The 14,864-nt window shown below is 30.1% G+C and overlaps 1 protein-coding gene across 1 annotated transcript; it reads left to right on the top strand.

Annotated features, from left to right (window-relative positions):
- The first annotated feature begins 886 nt into the window (after positions 1 to 886).
- LOC106460422 (dual specificity mitogen-activated protein kinase kinase 7-like) lies at positions 887 to 13,259 on the top strand. Its single transcript, XM_022387133.1, has 8 exons — positions 887 to 956; positions 2,744 to 2,857; positions 3,911 to 4,138; positions 6,309 to 6,488; positions 7,256 to 7,336; positions 9,470 to 9,612; positions 10,009 to 10,054; positions 11,675 to 13,259. The coding sequence occupies exons 1-8, from the start codon at positions 897 to 899 to the stop codon at positions 11,795 to 11,797; spliced, it is 975 nt and encodes a 324-aa protein (XP_022242841.1). The 5' UTR covers positions 887 to 896; the 3' UTR covers positions 11,798 to 13,259.
- The last annotated feature ends 1,605 nt before the right edge of the window (positions 13,260 to 14,864 follow it).

Genomic DNA, 14,864 nt, shown 5'->3' with positions numbered 1-14,864 from the left:
AATTGGCTCAAAATATGCGTTGCACACAATTAGATGATTTACATCAATACTAGATTACAAATCAATGCTGCAAAGATAGATGAGGCAAGCAAGTTTGATAGCAATAGAAATCAAACTTTAAATAAAAAAACTTGTAAGGATAAAATTGGGCAGAGCACAGAGAGTTCATTATGATGTAGCATTGAGTTTAACAATTAACAGACATAACAGCAAAGTTTCTATTTCTTGGATAGTTGGAATAATTGAAAATAGTAATTATTTGAAACACTAATTTTAATTGGTGATTATTTTCGTGGCATTCAATTTAATTGTAATTTCAGTTAAACAGTTGTTGGAATAATTGGAAATATTAATTTTTGGTTAGTTTATTTATGGCAGTCGATTTAATAGTAATTTGGATTAATTGATTTAATCATGATTTTTTGATTATTTTATGTAACACTATTTAATCAGTTAGATTGCCCAGCTCTATCTGTGGGTTTAAGAAACATTTCAGAATTGTTATGCTAAAATGAAGTTTAGAATTGTTGAATAAAATAAGTTTGTTCAAAAACCTTAGAAAGGAAAATGTCAATGTAAGGTAATAATCTTGTAAAGTAAAAAAATGAAAAATTGCCTTAAATAAATAACATGCTTTTGATTTATATGATAATTAGTGTTTCACACTTGTTTTGTAATATTAAAGGAACTAGAAATAGGAGAATTAGCTTCATTAACTCACATTTGACCCTGTTGATTGTTTGTGTTTCTTGGTGTCAAAGTCAAAATGAATTAAAAATTGCTTTTTTTTTAATATACAAATGAACATGCTTAGAGGTATTTTATTTTTAACGTGTGATCATTGAGTTTATTATGAGATATCTCATTGCTTAACTTATTTTAGTACAAATTATCAAATGGAATCGAAGCTAAGGAAAATCTACCAGCATGCTGGAACCTTAACTATTGATGGAATGGTAAGCTAAGTTTATTCAGTTTTATAAAATTTGATCAAATCAAATTCAACCAGTTTTGATGATAATGCTTACACAAGTGTGATTAACATAAATGTAATGTTATACTGAAGATGCATTGCAGACATCAACTAAAAATTATGAATTCTTGATAAGTGCACAAAATAAACTACAATTTTTATATTTTTTTTAAGTGCCACCAGGGCACGGTGATTAAAATTTGAGTTGCCAGAATAAATGTTTTCGTGCTGAAAAAGTTCATCCTCAAGTATCCATTTATTGCCAGGTTTGTTTTTTTCACTTCAAATAAATGAGCATTCACAGCAAGTCTGGGGTTTTTCTATATCGGGCAAATAGCACATTGTGGCTGAAACTTAGTAGTTAGTTGATTAGCTTAAATGCAGATAGGTCTAGATTTGCATCTAAGCGATCGAATGCATAAATATCAAATTTGGCCATATTTGAATACATTGAAATTTATTTTACACCTAGGCCTAAATCCAGTGCATGGACTGTATAAATCTAGTACTATATACTCACCAACTTTCAAGTCTCAATCAATACTTTTAAGACCTTGTAAGCTTTCTGAGTTAGATTAGAATGCATAAAATAGCAAGTACTTGTAATAATAAGCAAGATTTATATGCTGTTTCAACCTATATTGGCTCGCATTTATTAACTAGTGTTGGCCCGAGGTAGACGTTATAACGTGAGACTGGGCTGTAAGTTACCTCAACTTTCTCTGTGTGCCAGAGCGAGCAGGTTTGAATCTTTGTCAAGCAACATTTTGTTCAACAGTTTACTAGAAATCAGCCAAATAATCTACAAGCTAGTAGACAATATAAAAAAAAAAGAAACTCTGCAGTTGCAATGGAAACCATGTTACAAAACAACAATCCATGGTATGATCTTGATTTATTCTAAGAGTATACTCACCTTTACAGTGGCTGGAAATGATTTTTTATGTAGTGTACAATAATTTCCACAATATTTTTCGTGCCATTTGGGCACAATTTTTTAACCTTTACGTGCCCATCATGATTTTTAGGAGCATTTGGCTCTGAGTAATTGTTACTTTTGTGTCCCGTTAGCTACTTATCATAAGTAAGAGGGTTTAGTTTTGTTATTTCTGAAAACATCTCATTAATATTGATGGTTGGTTATGTTAAATGGAAACTGCAGGCTTTTTTAGTATTGTTGTTTCCATTTTAAATATTAAATTCAAACTTAATCTTAAGGACTGAAGTGTTCCCATATTGTGCTTTTGTCAGGAGATTGAATATTATACTTAATTTCTTTAAATGTTCACCTCACTCTCCAAGTCTGTTGTTAAAATGATCTTTATATAGTCTTTTCAATTCCATGGGCTAGGCGTGGCCTAGTGATAGCATGCTTGGACCATGAATCTGAGGGACAATAGTTCGTAGCTTGTTGCTGCAAAAAAAACAGTCCACAATTAGGGGTCCAAGAGTAAGTGGTGCTGTTGACTAGCTGCCTTTCCTGTAGTGTATTAATTCAAAATTTGGGACAGTGTGTATATGTGTGTGTGTGTGAAGATATCCCTTTATGTAGCTTTGTGGGAAAATTTTGAAATGAACTAAATGTTTTAATCCCTATGTATACATAACCTTTTTTCAACTCAACAACATAAATTGTTTTGGCTGTCCGTATTAAAGTAGCAAAAAATAAAAGTATTTAAAATGATTTCCTAAAGAAACAAAGATAAAAATGTGTCTTAATTTTCACAGAAAAATTTAGTGAAATTTTCATTATTGTATACTTGTTTCCAGACGTACCACTCTTCCGTTGATGACATGATTCAGCTAGGAGAGCTCGGGACAGGGACTTGTGGTCATGTTGTTAGGATGGAACACAAACCTTCAAGGAAAGTTATGGCTGTCAAGGTAAGCCTGCATATAATGAAAATCTTGAGCTTGCATTCTTAAAGTTTTTTTTTTTTTTTTTTTCTAAATAGATCCTCTAAGAAAAAATAAAAAACAGGTTTATTTTTATGTTGGTTAATGTCAGTTTTGTTTTGTTAGTAAATATCTGCATTGGCTTCTTGATAAAATTTTGATACTAGTAAACTCTTCCGGTGAGGATATCATGAGCTCGGTGACACTGAAGTCACAAGATAAACCAACACTGTGACACGATAATCCCACGGACTATTGTTTGATTGCCATAGTGTTTAAAGTGGATCATTCAGATGAATTTCACTGCTTTAGCTACAGACTGAATTGCAGCAATTATCACAAGAATAATAGTTAAAAGTACAGAAAAATCTCTAACAAACCTTTTTGTTTTTTTTCAAATATTTATAAAATTTATACTTGTTATATTTGTGTGATGATACATCCAAAGTTAAAAATGAAATGAGAAAGTTACTTTACAATCTGTCTTTCACGTTTACCTCTTATTTATGTAGTTCGAATTGTTTAAAATTAAATGTAAGTTTCATAAGTTCTTGTAAGATTGAATACTGAGTTTTTAAAAATTAATAGAATGTAGTACTCACAAAATTATTAATATAAAAATTTAGTAAAATAGGCAAAGAAATCATTAACTTATGTTTATAAAGAGTTTAAGAATTTATTCTAGTTTAAAAACTATTTTGAGCTGTTTTATCTTATTATAAAAATAGTGTCTAGGAAAACTTTCCCAAAATGTTAAGATTAATTTATTTTAAAACAATTACAAAAAAATCAAGGAATGTTGTGTCAAAATCTGATCTTATGAGTATTTCGTATTAAGAATTGAAGATTTGTTTTTACTTGTATGTGATTCTTAAGCTAAAGAAAAATTAATTGCACAATGGAAATATATTTGACCCATGATTTCAGCTAGTTTTAATAAAAATTGACATTTTAAGTTGATTGCCTTTTGTTTGTGTTAGTCTGTTTAATTTAATGACTTGTACATTAGAATAATTTCTAACTTGGTTTCACTATCTCTAGCAAATGAGAAGATCGGGAAATAAGGAGGAGAACAAACGCATCACTATGGATTTAGATGTTGTGTTGAGCTGTCAGGATTGTCCGCACATTGTGCAGTGTTTCGGCTACTTCATTACTGACTCAGAAGTGTGGATCTGCATGGAACTTATGTCCACTTGTTTAGATAAGCTGATCAAACGCCTGAAGAAGCCAATTCCAGAAATGATTCTTGGCAAAGTAGCTGTTGCGGTAATTGTTTAGAAAAAATTATATTGAAATTGTTTCATCAGTAACGCATAATGCATGATCATAGCTCGTATAAGCATTGTGATCGTATTTTTTACTTTTACATATTTGTATTTTACCTCTTATGATATGTATTATAGGAATTTGATTTATTGGTTGAAGTTTGTAGCATCTAGAAGTAAGATTTAACTTTATTATTATTCTAAGTTTGAAATTTTTTAATCCAATAATATCTGGTTTTTATTTCATCCTTATTGAATTCTCTTCTGTGGGCCATTTGTTTGTTATCATTGGTTCAAACATTAAAAATTTGATGTCTACATTATTAGTAAAATTTGCTGCTAAGGTGGTAATATTTACTAAGTTGTTGTTTTTGGGATCTTGTAACTATAACAAAATCGAATAAGATATTATCGTAGGTGACAATGTAGCATAGTGGCTTTTCTGTGATCCAGTGCTCACCCTGTCAGTTCAGCATTGTAATTTTTTTATGACAGGTGATTATTAAAAACAAATTAATCAACATAAAGTAGTGGCAAATTTAGTTTTTAAAAAACAAAACAAAATGTAGCTTGATACGTCAAATGTGGTTTTTAATTTGGGTACCATTATTATTGTCAGTCTTATACTCAATAAAATTAGCCACTTTATATGTGACATGTCATTAAAACTGTAAATTCCACCCATCATGCTTTTAAAGTTTTATTCTGTTAGTTTCATTAATACATGTCTGATCATTGTATTAATCATGAATTAACACTGAAACTGTAGGCCGATTAATTAAAAAATATCATCAGAATGAGCTAGACTTACAGGGAATTCAGTAATTTAAAATCTTGTATTTCTATTGGTTATAAATAATCCAATGGAAAATATCAGAGAGAGAATTATTGACATTTTTTTTGAAAGACTGGGTGTGATAAAAGCAAAGCAAGAAGATTGAAAGCTTTAAATTTACATTGTGTCTTAGCAGTATCTATAAATTGTAATTTGTGCCAAGCTCAGAAAACCGAAAATGGGCAATTCGGAGCTAAGAATTGTCCCATGATACAGAGAAGAAAGGGTTAATAATTTATTTATATATTTCCTTTTGAAATTAAGAAATGAAAACTTATATTTTATATTAAAATTTGAATTATAAACTATGGTTGATGCCAGGTTTATCGTTATACATAAATATTAAAGATTTGTCTATAAATTTACATAACCTCTGCTGGCTTAGTTTCATTAGCTTCAAAGAAATTATCAGTGTACAGTGAAAGGAAAAGTTCAAAAATGTGGAATAAAGTTAATAATACCATTTTTCCCTCTGTACTGACTGCAGCATTGACCTGAATGTTCCAAATTACTTATCATGACAATTTTAACTTTTAACCTATCTTATCTGCTTCCTTTATTTTTATGGTTTTATTGCTGTTCTTTGTATCCACTGGAGCATTAATCCTTGTGTCAATAAACAATAAACCATAGCAGCTGTCCATTAGAGCAGCACTTCCCAAACATTCAGGATCTGTGTGACCCCCATCTGTTTAAAAATGTATTTCAACTGCTCCTTTCTGCTTTGCTAAATATGAAGTTTTTTATGTCACATTTGCTCTCAAGCTCATGAAATTTTAAACTAGAATTTTGTTAAGCTAAGCTGAGAAGTTTCTGATTTTTTTTACATTTTAGTTATTTTTGTTGAAAAATGTACAGCAATACATAAGGTATATACATAAAAATAAGGATTTGTAAAACTTACTGTATACTTAAGCTATTTTGCACTCTAGTAAAAAGTTTAGTTGTTTTTCTGTAAGCCTTGTTATGTCACCCAAATTTTATGATTCAAAAAATGTATATAGTTTTTAGATATGTATTTTAGAACATAAATTATCTCGGTCACTAAAATAGAATGTCCCTAAACTACTATAATTTATCTGGCTAGATAAACTTACTTTAATCTTGCCTAAACGAATTTCAAGTGCCATGCCTATTGAGGATTCCCTCTTGTTAATAGGGAGAGAGAGAATAGCTTGAAGTCTTAAGGCTTTATCATATGTACTTTTATTTTCTGAATAAGGTTTTTATGATTGTCGAGTGTTGTATTTGATTCTTCATGTTTGTAAATTACAAAATAATAGACTGAATAAGCTTATTTTGCTGTATTTTTCACACAGTTTCTACTCTTTCCTAGACTGTGAATGCACTTCATTATCTGAAGGAAAAACATGGCGTTATTCATAGGGACGTTAAGCCTTCCAACATACTGCTTGACGAAAGAGGTGTGATTAAGTTGTGTGACTTTGGGATTAGTGGACGATTAGTGGATTCAAAAGCCAAAACCCGTTCTGCCGGTTGTGCTGCCTATATGGCTGTGAGTTGAATTTCTTTCAATTGCTTCATTTTTTTCTATCATGTGGCAAAAATATCAGTTTTTAGAATAGAGACTTCTTTGTTCAGTGAATTACTACCACTGTGGCTCAGGAGTGATCTTGAGGGCATACGATGCTAAAACTTGTTGTCCAGTTTGGAGCTAGAATAAAGAAAAGAAGAAAAAATTTGGGGGAAGTCTTATAAATTAGTTCTGAAAACCACATTACTAGTTTTCTAACTTATTAACTCTTTACAGTTAATTAGCATTATGCTGGCCATTTATGCATATGCATTCTTAAAGTTGTTCTTATCTATATTTTTTTATATTATACTTGGAGGTTGTTCAGGTCTTGAGTAACAAATCCCTTACCCATGATATTAGCTGGTCATAGTATAGATATTGTTACTTAATGTAGGCTTATATGTTTCATGTTTAGGAGTTTGCATACAAGTCAGAATATAGGAAATTATTAAGAATTGGTTATTGAAATGAATTGCCTATTAATAAACAAGATATATAACTAATTACATTTTGTATTATTAATAATTTTACTTAAAACATTTTAGTTATTTAAAATATTATGTCATATATGTTTTTTAAATTAAACACATGTTTGATTCTGGTCTTTAACTAACATCTGTCACTCATTTATATATAAGGGGTTGATAGATGTATTCTTTACTTATTTACCAATTTCTATCAATACACACGATTTGTAAGAGTATAATTTTTGACGATCGTGGTTTGTTTTACCTTTTGCTTTCTAGCCCGAACGAATAGATCCTCCTAATCCTAGTAGGCCAGATTACGATATTAGAGCCGACGTCTGGAGTCTTGGTATATCTTTGGTAAGATAGAACAGTTTCTAATCCATTATTTATTCTTTGTCAAGTTAATTTATCTCAGAAGTAGGAAACAAATCAATGAAAAATTAAGTTGATTCAGTATTTAGTTTCAAAAATTTTCATTTTTTCAAAGCAACTTGTTGTTCCATTTGAATCACCTTAAATATTATTATTATTGTTTGGTTATAGTACTTTAGATTAATTTGGTGTTTTAAAATCAAAATGAGATCCTTATTTTTTTCCATCCAAAATGTATTCTTAAAAGCTAAGGTTTTTTAAATTACTTTGACTTTATATAATGAGTTTAAAGTTACTTTAATAATTGTATGTTTCAAGTTTTTGTTTATTTGAGTCCATGCTGACTTTAAGATCAGTTTGGAGATAGTAAGTGTTACATAACTTTTTCAACTGTTTCGGGATAAGGGAGAGATATGGTCTCCTGAGATATGGTAAGCAGGTGTATAAGGGAAGTTTGGGTACAGTGGGTATCTTAGGTGGTTTGACAAACAAATTAGTTAGGAATTAGGAAGTTATTTTCTCCAAGAACTAATTCCTAACTCAAATTACCGATATTGACAAGCTAGAATATAAAATAAGAACCTTGTATCTTTTCTATTTGCTGAGATGTCACTCATGTACTGAATCAAACATAGTTGCCCCGCTCACCTCTTTCTATTTTTGGAAACGGTCCATTATATACACTTCAGTATATGAGATGTGAATAACCAATCAAAAGCTCAGAATGTCCCCCTAGTGGCTTTCTTATGTGTTAGGACACTATCTTGTTCTTTCGAAACAAGATTTCAAGGAGGTAGATTGTGTCTTTAGTCTGCTCAAAATTTCATATTTTTTTAGACCCAAATACAGCCTAGGTACCACACTTGATAAATTATAGTGGAATTCTATGGTATTAGTATAATAATTTATGATTTTTGGGTTATCCAACTATATATATAAAAACCTAAAAAAAATTATTTTGTTTCATATCCTCCATGTATGAAATTTTACAAGGTTTAGCAACCTACGTCAAGCAGCAACTGAGTACAAAGGTCGTAACTAGAAGAGATAATTGTTTGCTTTGCTTCTTTATTTACTGTTCTGTGTTTTAAGAAAAATAAGTTTAAGAATTTATTTCTAAATTGTAATTATACATATATAATGTGACTAATAACGTACATGATATTTTGAAAGATGTTCTGTGAACTTGTGAAAAATTAAGCATTTTAAAAATGCCCTAAAAATCTGAAACCATGAACTGTAAAATGAATTGGCTTAGAACTTGTTAAATGCCCCCTGTAAAGGATTTATTGATATTATGTCAAATAAAACAAGATAAAAGGCTGATTTTTGTGCAGCACCAATAACTTAGAACCATTAAGACAACCAGTGGCTTCATTAGGATGTGTCCCTGTAATGAACAGATTTTGATGCACTTTATTATAATAATTGTGACTCTGGAGTGGTTTATTTTATTTTCAACATGAAGGTAAAGTCAGGCTTATAAAGGAAAATGTATGAGTAAATCTAAAAAACACAGCATTGATTCTATGTTTGTAAGTTATGAACTTACATCATCGAGAAAGATATACGTTTAGGATATACTGTAGATATATGTTCAGGACATCTGTAGCAGTACACACACACACACATACACACACACTGACTGCTCTTTTGCAGTTACTTTTTATAAACAATAACAACCAAGAATTAAAATAATTTAACTTTGGATTCTTTTATTAAGCCATAGTTTTTATAAAAACATTTTTCATCCAAGCTAGATTTGGTAGGTTATTAAAAGGGTAATACCGGGATCGGATTGGTTACCTTATTATAGGTTATCTTCAAGGATATTTTATACACATATTTAGTTATATAGATTTGTATTTGTACAAATGAAACCAACAATGTGTGTGTGTGGCCTCTCTCACTTTCCCTGGTTAATCTTTAAAACAGCCTAGCAACACTAAACCCGTTTGTTAACTTTTTGTTCGTTTTTAATTTCTACTAAATTTGAACACCTAGCTTGTGTGTTATTATTGATTTTAAGTTTTAATCTGGCCACGTTTTGTTTATCGGTGAAGGCAATTAGTTATATCTACTTCTTGAAGCACAAAAGTGTTGTTTTACTGTTTAAAGGTGGAACTAGCAACAAACAGGTTTCCGTATCAAGGATGTAACAACGACTTTGAAGTTCTCAGTAAAGTTTTACAGGAAGATCCTCCTCATCTACCATCAGATGGAAATTTTTCTCTAGATTTTTGTAGCTTTGTTAATGATTGGTGAGTTTATGTTTTTCATTTGTAAAAGTAATTTATGATGGGGTGTTGAAGATCTGTGGTTTTTTTGAAGAGGAAGTTTGTACCTGGCTCTTTTAATTATGATTTCTTTACCAAATATACAAATTTATTGAACAAATGAAAAACCAACAATGTGTGTGTCCTCTCTCACTTTCCCTGGTTAATCTTTAAAACAGCCTAGCAACACTAAACCTGATTGTTAACACTTTGTGTTCATTTTTAATTTCTACTAATTTTGAACACCTAGCTTGTATGTTATTATTGATTTTAAGTTTTGTTTATCGGTGAAATCAATTAGTTCTCTGGAAATCAGTTGTTTAATATTTTACGAAATTTTTTTTATTTTCGTTACAACTATCATTTTAATATATTTTCCAGTTTAATCAAGGATTATGAAAAAAGGCCAAAGTATCGTAAACTTTTGGTAAGCTGCTTTTTTTTTTTTTTTTTTTTCTTGTGTAGTATTATATCATTCAAAACCAACTTATATTTTTAAATATAGATATATACAAGATCTAAATTTTGTCATTTATTTTAAGTTAACTGTAATCGGATAACACCTACTTAACATTTTTTAGAATGTAGTAGGTGATGAAACCAGTTCACGGTATTTCAATTCATGGTTTACTTTACCTACTATCTATGTATTTGTTAAAATGTATTGTAAAATATCTAAAGTTTGTTGATCTATGTAAGATCAATTTGAATTACTTTTTTAATGTGGCTTAGAACCAGTTTCATGCATTGTCTTGCCTTTAAAAAAAATATCAAGGTAATGCTATCATTTGGGAAATTATGGATACCAAAATGTCCTTTGCATTGCCCACCATTGCAAAATCTTTAAAAGTTTGAAGTTTTACTCTTAGACTTGGCTGAGTGTGGCCCTTCATTTAATGTTCTGGACTATGGATCTGTAGTTTGTATCTCATCAATGGCCAAAAATAATCATACACCACACTTTGAGCCATGGGTGCTCTATAAGAGTGACAGTCAAATCCAACTATTCATTAGGAGAAAAGTAGCCAAGGGATGGTAGGTGGGTGCCGCTGTCCCCATAGTCTTATCAGTTCCAAATTAGGAAGGGCTGGCACAAATAACCCTCCTGTAGCAAAGCATAAAATTGAACAATATTGTAAACTTATTTGTATAGAATGGGTAAGAACTTTTTATTTCATTTTTTTTATTTAGCATTATCTATATGAATTCTGAAATTATGTATTTTCCCATAAATATTTCTTCTTTTCCAGTACAATACATCTAAATATTTTTAGTTAAATTTGAAAAACTGTTGATATGCTCTGTTAGTGACAGCATTCCAGTGTCACTGTGGCTTCTTCCAATTTTATTCTTTCTTTCTCTTCTTTTTCTTTCTTTCTTTTCTTTTTGGTGGGAGTAAAATTTTGGGGGTTATAAAACATATAATTAGATTTAAATCCAATCTGGTCTAGAGAGTGAAAGTTAAATTATTCTGCATTGTTGCAAGACTCAAACATGAATATTAAGATTTGTTACTTGGTGTATGATCTTGTTAAGTTAAGCAGTAGTTGTTATAAAAGTTTTTAGTTTCACTATAAGTTGGCCTCTGTAAGATGGATTATACCTGCGTATGATATTAGAAACTAGTGTTAGAAACGTATTACAAAGATATAAACTGTATAAGCTACCTTTTTATGTTTTGTTACATAGAACAGGGAGTAGTTGTGATCACAATGACAAATGCCGATAGTCTTATTTATATCTTCAGTTGGAATTTCCAGTAGTGAGGAAGCATTACCGTATGTACTCCTTTACTGGTGGCATGTTGTTCTGTAATAGTAAATTTGAGCCATGTTAACTAAAACGAATTAGTTGTTTTGTGTTTTGAAATGTGTTTTTTGAAGCAGAATGTACATATACATTTTATACTGTAGTGAGTTTAGTGAGATGAAGACTTGTTTAATTTCTTGTCATGCTTTGTTAAAATTAATTGTTGACTGTGTGTCGAAGTTTGAGTTTGTAAATGCGTGGTGAAAGTTCTAACATTGTTTCTTAACCTTAACTTCAGGAGCATCCTTTCATTAAGCGAATGCAGAACACTCACGATGGTGTTGCTGCTTGGTTTGCTTTTGTAATGAAAACCACAGAACTGCCAGCACCTTCCCCTCTACATAATCACTGGAACAAATGAAGGCAGTCAAAGAAGTCCATCCGATGTGTTATTCAGTTGCCAAAAGTAGTGTTACTGCAGCAGGCATGCGGTAAGAACACCAACCTGCTGGACATTCCTGTTGGACTAGGGAGGGATGACAGCCACACACTTTGGCCATCTTAGATGTAGAAAGAGCGATATTCAAAACACTTTAAAAAGGTTTTAGTAACCATGTGGCTTATTAAAGGATGCAAATTTATCTCATTTGCAGTAAAGAAGTAACAAACATCATTTTTGAGTGGAGTTGTTAAAGAAAAGATGTAACTGTTGATGGGTATCATTAGATGTGTGTTAAGGACATATTTTGTATATACACATATATATATATCTAGACATGAGAGATTATTCAAATTAACTTCTCAATCTGTACAGAGGTTATTGGCACCTTGTGGTGTATTTGGGAGTTGTTTAATACTAATTCAGAAAAAAAAAACGAAAGAAATTTTAATGTAAACTTGAGAATTTAAGTAAAATTATTTAAAAGTAGATATTCTAGATTAAGTACATTACTTTTTGTATGCCCTGACTTTGTGATCATGTATCGAAGCTGAACAGAAAAATATCTAGGAAAGTCCAATGGTCTGTTTTCTCTGTGTGAACTACCTCGGCTGATAGCCTCAAATATATTTATTCTCTTAAAAAAAAGAAAAAAAAAAAGAGGGTAATGAATAAAAATGAATTCCTAGTTTTTCAAACGTTAGGTTATTTTTATTGTGCAGTAATTTTAGTTGTGTTTGATATATGTGTAGGAGAACAATTTTCATCAAAAGACAATTCATGAAAAAAAAAAGTGAAGCAAGCTGAAAATATTTGAATTATGTTTAAAAAATATTCATGCTTTTTTTTAGAGAAAGAGAAAAAAATACGGACGTATCTGTGACATACTGTTAATGTAGGTTTCAACAAGTCCATAAATTTTCACTTTTAAGTGCCATCACAGAATGTTTAATAAGTTTAGTAAGGAATTACCAAAATGAAAGAAAAAAAAATGATAGTGAAACGCTGACTTCTTTAGTTATTGGCATTCATTATAACTTCATATGAATCTTCAATTTAACTGTTGTTGATAAGTTATATTATATGAACTTATCCACTGGAACAAAAGGATTTTTTTGTGTGCAAATTTGAGAAATTTCAGTATTTTTTTTTTTACGTTATAGGACTGTCTGTTTCATATCTGCTCTGCTTGTAACTTTGTGTTTTCTCTGTAATTTATACCAGATTTGATTTACTGCATCAAAGCTCCTGTAAAGTAGACTATTTTATTTATATTGGGTGTTACCAACTGTCAGGCCAAGGTTAAATCTTGTGTGCATAATAAGCTTTGTTAGGTGTGTATTTTAAGCAGGATAAATGATTATGTATTAAAAGAGAGCTTTATTTATGGAGTTCGTATAGAACTTGGAGCTAAATATACTAAATAAATGGTCTTTGTTAGTCATTTAGTGATTCTTATTTCTGTGCCACATGTGAATAAAGAAACAAGGAAGACCAGTAAGGTCTTATTTTAAAAAAATAAACGAGAACAAAAACACCACCATCCAAAATATATTGTTGATGCCCAGCTATAATTCTTACTTAAATTATTTATCAAATATTTAATGGTTTGTTTTGGTTAATTTTTTTAAGATTATGTTTTTTAATCTCTTAATCTAAATTCCTATAAATTATTTTCAATAAAAGCTAGTATTTTTTATTGGAAGTTTTAAGCTAAAATCATTTTGGTTTTTAAGAAGCACTAAAAGCATTACGGATAGTTATGGCTTGCTTGAGACTTAGTACGTGACAATCTAGAAGTGTTAGAAATGTATTTTGTCATTAACACACATAAGTAATTGTGCTGTTATAATTTTAAACTTGAATTTGAATATTTGAAATTAGCATGCGAGTGGTGAAATATATATGATTTAGTATAGGCAATGTATTAAAAGTCTTGTTGGACTTTCGACTAAAGAGTTTCAAACTACATAAGACCTGTGTCAGCTGAGTGCTTGAAGCCTATAAGTGAAGATAAAAACAGAGTTACTGGAATGGTGTAATACGTTGTTTTAAGAATTTGCCAAATTGATCATACGATTGTTAACATTTTTTTGACAGAATAACTAAAATCAAACTCCGTTATTAGTATTTCTCAGTTCTGGTGAGAAAACTAACCTGTAGTATTATTACAGTGTCATTTATTTGATTGTTTTATTTTTTCTTATGTGCCAGTGTCAAAACAAGTGATGAACGTCATTTAAGTATTATTGCTTACTAGAAATACAAACATTTTAAAGTTACTTCCAGTTAGACAAGCCGCTTCAGCATAGTTTAGCAGAATCAACTAGATTCAGCTGTTGTTGACAACTACATATACTACTCTTGTGTTTATACAACTGAAAAAAAAATCATAAATTTATTATCAGATATTGCATTTTATACAGAAAAATTAAAATGCTTGAAAATGAAGCCCGACGATAAAGATGAAGGCAGTTGATAAGACACGAAACATTTTCATCAGTAGCTGCTTTCTTTTTTTTTGTAGTATTTGAAATTAAACAAGCATGAAATAAGAATATATTTGTTCAGTATTGTATAATCAACAATCCTGAATTACGTCTAAGAGAACGAAATATAGTTTAATTACAAATGGTGTGAAACATTATAAATTAAACCATAGTCTGTGAGGAGAAATTAGGTAGTATCTTTATCTTTTGCTATTATATATATATATATAAGAAGTAAGAATATTTAAAATACTAAAAGTTTTTTTAATGCTGTATAGGTAATTGCTACTGTAGGAGTGGAAATTAGTGTCATACTTAGGATTTGGAAATTTGAATCTGTTTCTTATACAGAATTTTAAACATATAACTTTATTCTATTAGTAACGGTGTTAATTACTGATGTAAGATGAAACTTTTTGTATGACTAGTCTATATTTCTGATTTAGTTTGATGCCATCAGACACCACTGTAGTCTTTGTAATTTTTTAAACTTGTTTTCATTTGATTTTTTTTTTTGTAATGTTAGACTAGGGAAAAAGCTACAGTAATAGTGAAAACCT

This window comes from Limulus polyphemus, unplaced genomic scaffold (genome assembly GCF_000517525.1).
Source record: "Limulus polyphemus unplaced genomic scaffold, Limulus_polyphemus-2.1.2 Scaffold768, whole genome shotgun sequence".
Taxonomy (NCBI): domain Eukaryota; kingdom Metazoa; phylum Arthropoda; class Merostomata; order Xiphosura; family Limulidae; genus Limulus; species Limulus polyphemus.
This window is presented reverse-complemented; position numbering and strand designations above follow the sequence as displayed.